General features: G+C 36.1%; 1 protein-coding gene across 1 annotated transcript; it reads left to right on the forward strand.

Moving 5' to 3' along the window:
- The first annotated feature begins 765 nt into the window (after positions 1–765).
- On the forward strand, positions 766–1,659 carry LOC142632487 (uncharacterized). The gene is made up of 2 exons (XM_075806877.1): positions 766–1,023; positions 1,213–1,659. Exons 1-2 carry the CDS (start codon positions 766–768, stop codon positions 1,657–1,659), a joined length of 705 nt encoding a protein of 234 aa, XP_075662992.1.
- Positions 1,660–10,210: the final 8,551 nt, after the last annotated feature.

Below are 10,210 nucleotides of genomic sequence, written 5' to 3' on the forward strand. Positions count from 1 at the left end.
TTAGGACAATAATCAAAGTATACTAATCAAAGGAGAGTGAAATTGGTTGCAAGGCACTAGCAATTATGTGTTGCAAGTTGCATGGCTCTAATACCAATTATATGAGTAAAGGACTAAGACCACACTAAAAGACGAAGAACAAACTAAAAGACTTAGAAGGAAGCTACGAGTAAAGAAAAGAGAATAAGGACGAAGACACGCAAACTATAAGTAATAACTAATTTTTGAAGAGGAAACAAATGTATCATAGAAGAAGCAATGCTTAGTAGCAACTAAAGAACAAAACTCACATGATGAAGGATCGGCAGTCCCGCCGGGAGCCATGAATCCCATAAGTTGGAACTGCCAGGGACTTGGGAATCCCCGATCAGTTCGAGCGTTGCCCGACATGGTGCGACGATAAAATCCCAAAGTGATATTTCTGATTGAGACAAAAGCTAAAACTTGGCGAATGGAAAAAATAAAGAGTAGAATTGGGCTGGCAAACGGTCTTATAGTCCCCTATGTAGGAAGAAAAGGTGGACTTGCCTTGCTATGGACTAGAGAGATTGATCTAGAAATTAAGAGCTACTTGTAGAACCACATAGATGCTGTAATCAATGATGCAGAAAAATGCTTTAAATGGAGGCTGACTGGCCTTTATGGTCATCTAGAGACCCACCGAAGGAATGAATCTTGGCACCTCCTAGCTTTTCTAAATAATCAATTACAACGTCCTTGGTTATGTTTAGGAGATTTCAATGAAATATTGTCTAACACTGAAAAATGTGGGGGACTATCCAGTCCCAACAACAAATGGATGGGTTTAGGAAGGTAATTAATTACTGTGCTTTTCAGGATTTGGGTTATTGTGGTCCTAACTTTACTTGGTGTAACATGCAAGAAGGGGAAAATAGAATATCTCTGAGATTGGATAGAGCTTTTGCCAATTTAGAGTGGACTCAAAAGTTTGAGGGGATCAAAGTGCATCATTTGGTTGACTCAACTTCTGATCACAGTGCTTTGCTGCTATCTGATTCAATGGTCCATAGCCAAGCCCGATTTAAACGTTTTCATTTTGAAGCAATATGGACAAAAAATGCAAAATGTAAAACTATTATTGAAAATGCTTGGGGAATGGGATTTGATCTCAGCACTCCGGAGGGTGTCGTGAATAATCTTAACAGCTATGCTGCAAATTTAAAAAATTGAAGCTCTACAGTTTTTGGGTAGTTTCAAAAGAAGATCCAGGAAAAAAGAAGAGCTCTAAACTCCCTGACCCTACAAGACAAGGATGGAACTCTAAGCACTGAAATTAATTGCCTAAGGAAGGAAATCAATGACCTCCTTGATGATGAGGAAATTTATTGGGGACAAAGAGCTAAAGCTCACTGGCTTAAGGAAGGGGATAAAAACACAAGGTTCTTCCATGCACAAGCTTCCGAGAGGCACAAGCAGAACACTATTTTGGGAATTCGGGATAGTCAGGGCAAATGGTGTGATGAGATGGATAGTATTGCTAAGGCTGCCATTGACTGTTTTGATAACATTTACACAATGGCCTCCCCATCACAGATAGATGAAGTTCTTGCTGAAATTCCTACTCGGGTGACTGAGGAAATGAACGAAAGCCTGAACAGGAATTTTACTAGTGAGGAGGTGGTCACTGCTCTCAAATAGATCCATCCCACTAAAACGCCCGGCCCCGATGGTATGTCTGCCATTTTTTATCAAAAATATTGGTGCATTGTGGGATCTAGTATTACTAATATGGTGCTGAATGTTCTCAACAATAATATGTCTATGGCTTGTCTTAATAAAACCAACAATAAATAACCCAAAATGGATGTCTGATTTTTGCCCCATAAGTCTATGCAATGTAGCATACAAGCTCATATCAAAAACTATTGCTAATAGATTTAAAGCCATTCTCCCTCATGTCATCTCTGAGAGCTAAAGTGCTTTTACTCTTGACAGATTAATCACTGACTATGTACTTGTGGCTTTCGAGCTAATGCATTTCTTTAATCACAAAAATGCAAGAAAAGATGGCTATATGGCTGCCAAACTTGATATGAGTAAGGCATTTGACAGAGTTGAATGGGGCTTTATGCAGGGGGTCATGGTGAAGTTGGGTTTTAGCTCTAAGTGGGTTAACCTTGTTATGAGATGTATCACATCAGTCTCATATTCAATTATTATAAATGAGGCTGCTTATGGTAATATTGCTCCTACTAGAGGACTTAGATAGGAAGACGCCCTCTCCCCGACTCTTTTTCTTATATGTACAAAGGGACTTTAATCTCTTATCCATGAGGCAGCTCGAAACCAATCTTTGGCAGGCATTTCTATTTGTAGAGGCTGCCCAAGAGTTACTCATCTTCTCTTTGCGGATGATAGCATCCTCTTCTGCAAAGCCAGTGCAAGGGAATGTAGGGAGTTAATGAATATCCTTGAAAAATATGAGAACGCCTCGGGCCAGAAAATTAATACTGACAAATCCTCAGTTTTCTTTAGCCCCAATACCTCTCAAGAAATCAAGGAGGAGATCTTTACAATCCTTGGTCTTATGCAAGACTCCCGACACTCAAAATACCTGGGTCTCCCATCTTTCATAGGAAGATCGAAGAAGCAAGTTTTTTCTATCCTAAAAGGGAGGATTGGGCAGAAGCTTGTTGGGTGGAAGGGTAAACTTCTCTCTATGGGGGGGAAAGACATTCTTATAAAAGCGGTAGCACAAGCCATACCCACTTACACTATGAGTTGCTTCCTCCTTCCCCAATGCTTATGTGATGAAATTGAAAGCATGGTGAGGAATTTCTAGTGGGGCCAAAGGCATTAAGAAGCTAAGATGTGTTGGGTCAATTGGAAAACAATGTGTAAGCCGAAAACTCAAAGAGGCATGGGTTTCAGGAATTTGCAAGCTTTCAACAAAGCAATGCTTGCAAAGCAATTATGGCGTATCCTCCAACATCCAAACTCTCGTGTGGCAAGGGTTCTCAAAGCTCGATACTTTCCTACTGGAGATATTTTGAATGCTAATCTGGAAAGTTCCCCATCATACTCTTGGAGAAGCATCCACAGTAGCCTAGATGTAATAAGGAAGGGAACTCGGTGGAGAGTGGGAAATGGGAAGCCAATACATATTTGGGACAACAAATGGCTACCTACTCCTACTTACAAGGTTGTATCGCCTCCAAACGACATTCTGCAATTCCCAATGGTATCTTCCCTCATTGACCCAATGACTAAATGGTGGAGAGTAGACATTATAAGAACAATTTTCCTTCCATTTGAAGCTGAGTCAATTTTGAGAATTCCCTTAAGCCACCACCTCCTGGAAGACAAGATCATTTGGATAGGGAACAGCCGAGGTATTTTCACAGTCAAAAGTGCTTATCATATAGCTAACAACCTTTTGGATTCAAAGGAGAATGAGGAATGCTCAATTGGAGATCCTTGCAAGCCGGTTTGGAGAAAATTACGGCACCTTCATCTACCAGCAAAAATTAAGATTTTTGGTTGGCAAGCATGCGTCAATGGTCTCCCTACAATGGAAGCTTTAAGTTACAGGAGAATTACTCAAAATAAGGACTACCCTGTTTTTGGTTGTGAAATTGAAAGCCTTGACCATGCTCTTCGTAACTGTGTCTTTTCATCCTCGGTTTGGAGTCTTTGGTCAGAAAGTCCATGCCGCACTCATGGCATCAACAGGTCCTTCTTAGACACTACAATCTACCTATCTTCTCATGCAACCCCTTAAGACTTAAGAGCTTTTCTTTGTTGTTGCTTGGGCAATATGGTTCAACAGAAATAAGATAGCGCATAAGGAAAGCAGCCTCTCCCCTTCTCAGACTTGGCAGCTGGCAAAAAACATTGTGGAGGACTTTGTTAGTACGGCCACTTGGGATCCTGACCAATCCAGAACCACCCAATCCAGCTGGGCTCCTCCTCCCCCCCCCCCCCCCTCCCAGGATTCCATAAAATAAATGTTGATGGGGCCTCCTCTGAGTCTGACAGATCCTCAAGTGTTGGAATCGTTATTAGAGATTGTAAAGGTTGTGTGGTGGCTGCTATGTGTAAACCCCTTCAAGCTTACTTCTCAGCTGAACTAACAGAGGTCTTTGCGGTGGAGCAAGGTATTCTTTTAGCTCAAGAGCTTCGGCTACCTCAAGTCATCATAGAATTAGATTCAATCAATGCCATCCAAGCAATCAAGGATGGGGCGGTGGGGAGCAGCTTGGGGCATCTCATTCATGATGGAATTCTCCAAGTGAGTGAATCATTTGAGTCCTGTCTCTTCAAGCACATAAACAGATGCTTTAACCTGGTGGCTCACGAACTTGCTCAAAACGCTCGAAGGACTGGTCTCCATCATCTCTGGAAAGGTGTTGTGCCCCATTTTGTATCTTCCTTTCTTCAATCTGATCTAAATGTAAGCTAGCTGTAGTTGGTTTATGATGTCCTGCCTTTGCAGGATCTTCTTTTTGTATTGCTGTTTGGATTTATGATAGTCATTGTTTTAGAATTCCTTACTGATTTGAAACTTACAATTTCAGTATCTTCAAAAAGACATAGATGATACAATAATGATCATGGATAGTGACAACAAAAAAACAAGAACAAAAACAGTAACATTATAATTATAGGTAGTATGAACATATGATAATCTGAAGATATCATGATGAATTAACGCTTCCACAGTTGATGATCTTCATGAATTTGTGGACAAGGCATGAGAGAATCCGACGCTTGATGAGTCCTCTCCTGGGAGGTAAGACCCGCTCTCTGTTGCACCCTTTTGCCTTCTTCACTCCTAAATCTTGTGGTAATTGGAACTTGATATTGGCCACTTTCCTTTGATCCATCTTGAAAAATCAAGCTAAGCTAAATTTGTGTGTGTGAGAAAGATAGAATTAGAGGATGAGAGATATAGAGAGAGGGAAAGAAGTTGGTGATAGATATGAAGTACTTATCTCAGATTTGCTTCCACCTATATATATATGATTTGGAGTGAAAAAAGTGTCAACTTGGTATATTATTGGACGTGTTTGACAATTCGGAAAAGAAAAGAAAAGAAAAAAATAGATTTGCAAAGGAAGTTGTATGGAAGCCACAAAGGTCATGTCTGGGGTCCAGGGAGTATTTTCTGATTCAGTTTAAAAATTCGAAGAGTCCTAGGATGGCTAATACTATATATACATAGGGAAGACTACTTATAGAAGATACATTGTGTTTGTGGGTTTTGGAAATCAAAGAGCACTACTACATGCAATTATGTGATATCCTGGTTTGTCGCATGTGAAATCAATTCATTACAAGCGATATCAAGAAATGAAGAACATTCTAGCATTGACAATTGACATGTATGATTAATATTTTAAAGCTAGAATATTGAGAGAATCACCAAAAGCAAGAGTTTAAGGTTTAAAAATCTATTCATTTGTAAGTGGGCTCTCAAGAAGGACCCTAATAAGCTGAGGAAAATATTTGGACCACCTAAGAGCTCCTGATCAGCCAAAGAAATATAGAAAGAGAACAGTTTCCTAAATGGGTCAGATACCAACCAGAGGGGACAAAGCTACTATTACATCTGAGTTTGTAAACAGAGTAGAAAGATTTTCAAAGAGAAATAGGGGAGTAACAGCATATGGGTGTGTAACTGTGCATACCTCCGATAATGGTTTGTGAGTGACAGTTATTGAATAATTTCCTGTCATATATAGGAAAGGGAACTGACATCACATCATCCCCTAATTGATGATGGAGCCGGATTTTAGTTCAAGTGAGACAAGATTAAAAGACAATAAATTAAATATATAATTATAACAATAGTAGTTGTTATACAAAATCTATTAAAATTGTAAATAACTAAAAATAAATGAACAATTGTAAACAACCAATTTATACTTACTAAAAATCATATTAAGTGATTAGTCTATGCACCTAAAGTTTAAACATCTATTCCTTAAAATAAATTTTAAAAATAAATAAATTAATTTAAAAGTGTTAAAGAGAAGATTCTCAAAAAAAATAAAAAATAATTTTTTTAATAGTTTAACGATATAAATGGAAGTTCATATAGTTTCCTTCCCTTAACTATTTCTCAACCTTAATTTTTCTACTCTTCTAAGTATTTTTTATTTTATTTTTAAGAATATAATATATATAGTTAGATTTTATTTAGCAAATACTTGTCTACAATTTATAACCTCCTGTTATTTTATATTTTCTATTACTGCTATTTGTGAATCCTTGAGTTTGAAATATATTAGATGGCTTGTATTTTAGATTTAATTTTAATTAGTAATTTAGGCGTGCTATTTTCTTTTTTTCAATTTTCATATATATATATATGACATCTCAAAATTAATTTTATATTTATTTGATTTTTTATTATTTAACAATATGGTATGACTTGTAACCCACTAACTGAGCTAATGACCCAAGGACCAAACTTTTAGACTTAGCCAACGTCTGGTCCAGTTTTAAAAACTATAACTTAGAGGGTTTTGTCCTAAGTCCAACAGCTTTCTTTTTCTTTCTTTTTTGGAGAAATTCCTCAGTCCAATGCTTGATGATTCCCATTTAGTGTTTGGTCTTCTCAAGCTACGTAGTTAACATGAACTCAGTTGGAAGGAACCCTCCAAGATTATTATGGGGTTGCAAATCAAGCCAGGCCCTGAGCAGTTGGACCTACTTGGGCCTGACCCAATGGTGCTGGAACGATGAGGGTTTCTCTCCTACATCTTTGAATGGTTGGATGGCATCGTGACATCTTAAATCACTTGATTAATGATTAATAACTAAAACAAGGAAAGAAATAAATAAAATTCAAGTATTAAAATTTACCAATTTTGAAAAGAAAAAAAAAACCATTAAAACATAAATAATTTTATAGGAGAATGCTATTGCATATATATATATATATATAGAGAGAGAGAGAGAGAAAGAGATATAAATTCTATAAAGATGTGGTGTGAAGCTCATATTTTACCCTTTTAATCACAATATGCCATATTATCCTATCACATATTTAAGAATAAGCACAATTACACTCAATTAATTTTAATACTCACATATAAATTCAATCAAATTGAGAATTTATTGAGATGTTATTAGGTGTAATAGGATATATCGAATTTTAAGTAAAATGCTGATGTAACAATTACTTATTAGATGGTGTAAAATATGGGTTTTACACCCCCCTTTTAGCAAATTTGGACTCGTATGTAAAACGATAATGTAACTCTTAATAATAATAGTTTATGTTATTCTAGGATAATAAGTTTTTGGTGTAGGCGAGAGAATGAACCCCAAATCTCTTTCTTTTCTTTTTTTTTTGAGAAAGTTTCAACCTATAATGTCCGCTCCTGATAATAGCTCTTCATTATCAAACCAAGACACCAATCAGTTTTTAGTGTAGGCGAGGATTAAACTCCAGATCTCTTATACAACCATCAGAGACTTTACCAGCTGAGCTAACTGGAACCCACAACCCCAAATCTCTTATTTAATCATAAAAAGTTTTACTAATTGAGCTAACTGGAGCCTAATTTGCTCTAATGTACCTAATAATAATATTTTATGTTATTCTAGGAAATATAGTAATTGACTTAAGCAGTTATCAACATTACATAAATTATGGCGTGATATAGCCCGAATTTGAGCCGCAGCAAAAGATTAATGTCATAGGATACTCGAAGATGAATAATATTGCTGTGAATTTCTCTGTTTCAATAATTTCCATTTTGACAATTTCTCACAATTTTGTTAGGGAAGAATCGATTTGAACATGGGACAATAATATATTAATATTATTGCCCGACCACGATTTGCTAAGGGTGGAAGTAAAGTGAACATATATAGTGTATTCACTATTCACACTGCTATCATTGTAAAAGTCTATCACCCATATGGAATTATGCTTGGATAATGATTTTTCAAACAAGCTCATAGAATTTTCCCTCAATAACGATTTCTAATCACTATACGGCGAAAAGCCTAATCCCGTAATTAAATGGACTTGGTTGCTGATGTTGAATATTTGGTACTTAACATGAACCCCAATTTGTTCAGCCTCCTTCCTTTCGTCTAACCTTTTTTTCTTCAAATTTTTCTAGGAATCTCTGCCCATTCCGTTCACACTAGGAATCTAATACAAGTTCCAAATTTATAAATAATAAAATAACTATTGTAATGTTCACCAAAAAAAAAAAAAAAACTATTGTAATTTGTCAAATTTGGCTCTAAACTAGTTAGCAATCTTTCATAACTCACTACGTGATGATTTATAGAAATGTTTGTGTGTATTATAAGTCATGGCTCATTAAAAAAGTTATGTGACTAAAATCATACATAGATAGTCTCATTAATCACTACATAGTGAGTTGGAGAAAGATAGTTCTAAACCAATTTAAATCCAACTAGAGTATACTAATTTGTAAAGTTTATGCTAGTTGTCTCTGTTATTTCGTTTTCCTTCTTCTTTTGGCTAGGATTTGTTAGATTATATCAAATCAAACTAAAAAAGTATTGAATCATATAGTATAAATTGTATGTATAAACAATACATAAATATGTGAGTTTAGATTGAGTTTTTGTTAAATTTTTTCGCTTTGCAACAAAATTATGAAGCTACTCAATTGAGCCCACTAAGATAATAGGTCCTCGAGTTTTTTCCCCATTCTCTCTCTACAAAAGAAATGAGGACAAAGTGTATCTGAAAGTGTAAATTTCTTTTTTATATTGTGAAAAGAATAATAAGTAAAATAAAAGTATTTTTATTTTTATTGTTATTGTTATAGGTCCAAAATTAACTTTAACCCCCTAAGAAAGTAAAGAAATTTTTTTGAAATAGAATAACGTGAATAAATAATGAGTGTTAGAGATGATGAATAAGAAAATGGAGAATAAAAAAAATGTCAGTGACGAAATGATTTTGTAATAAAATGTTGAAAAATAATGGTAAATATCAATTTGGACTGTGCGGATGAAGTGATTAGTAAAGATAATGAATATGATAAGGAAATTTTTTTTGACTTATGTATCATGTATTATTTATTTTTGAGTTTGATTAATTAATTTGAATTTGGATATTATAACTGAATTTTCATTTGTTGTATTTAGTTAGTTTATTTAAACATTATTGGCAAAAGTGATTATTAAATTAGTCATTGATCCGCGACACTTGCTGCCGCATGCAGTTTTGGTATTGGTATGTGAGTGTATCTCCTTATTATCTCATCCCTCTTCCCCTATATGTGTGTGTGTGTGTGTGTGTGTTTCTTAACTAAAAAAAAATTAGTCATTGATCAAATATGTTCCGATGTTATATATACTAAATACTTCTCTCATATGTATTGTAAGAACCAAAAATCATGTAAAAGACTTAGCAACCACCACAACGTTTTATGACTAAAGATCCTAAAACAATGAATTTGTAGAGAGGGTAGCAACAACAAAGCTTTAGACATCCTCCTTCATGTGTCTCTCATCTCTTATTTATACCTTTTGTCCTTACTATCTCAGCCCTACACCTCTCCATCTACTCCACCCCTTCTACTGACACTTGTCCATTCCCTTGTAGTCGATAATAGAGAGAAACTTTAGCTCTGTGTTTTGTACTGTTCAAGTCATTTCTACATTAATGCAACGGATAAAGCTGGTACTCCCTATTCAATGCGGCCAGAATAGTTGGTATAGAACATTCAATACAACGTTTATAGTTATCCAGCCCCTACCCAGATATTTGCCATATACCCCATATACCATCAATCTACCTTTCGTCCTTTGCCCAGCCATCCCACTTCATCCTCGGGAAAGTGACTTTTATTCTTCTCTACTCCTTATGCCTTTCAGTATGTCCCCAGGTCTTCAGATCTTTGGGCCCTCGGGTCTTCAGATCTTCGGGTCCTCACAACACCCCTTAACACTTGGGTTATTAACCACGAATTAATAACCAAGTTTTAACTTCTCAGATACGCCTCTTACTTGCATTTTGCTTTCACACGTACGGACGTCTTTTCGCTACCCATGACACGCTTCTGACGCCTTGGAGTCCACGATGGAGCATTTATGGTGTCAGGCGGTTCCTTACCTACGCACGTTCTACGGCTGGATGAGCATCGTACGGCTCAGATGTCGATCTCAATTATGAGCGGGAAAATTACCGCCCTTTCATTTTATTTTTATTTTTTTTACCCCTATAAAAGCAAACCTTCAGGCTGGC

Source organism: Castanea sativa, chromosome 4 (genome assembly GCF_040712315.1).
Source record: "Castanea sativa cultivar Marrone di Chiusa Pesio chromosome 4, ASM4071231v1".
Lineage (NCBI taxonomy): Eukaryota > Viridiplantae > Streptophyta > Magnoliopsida > Fagales > Fagaceae > Castanea > Castanea sativa.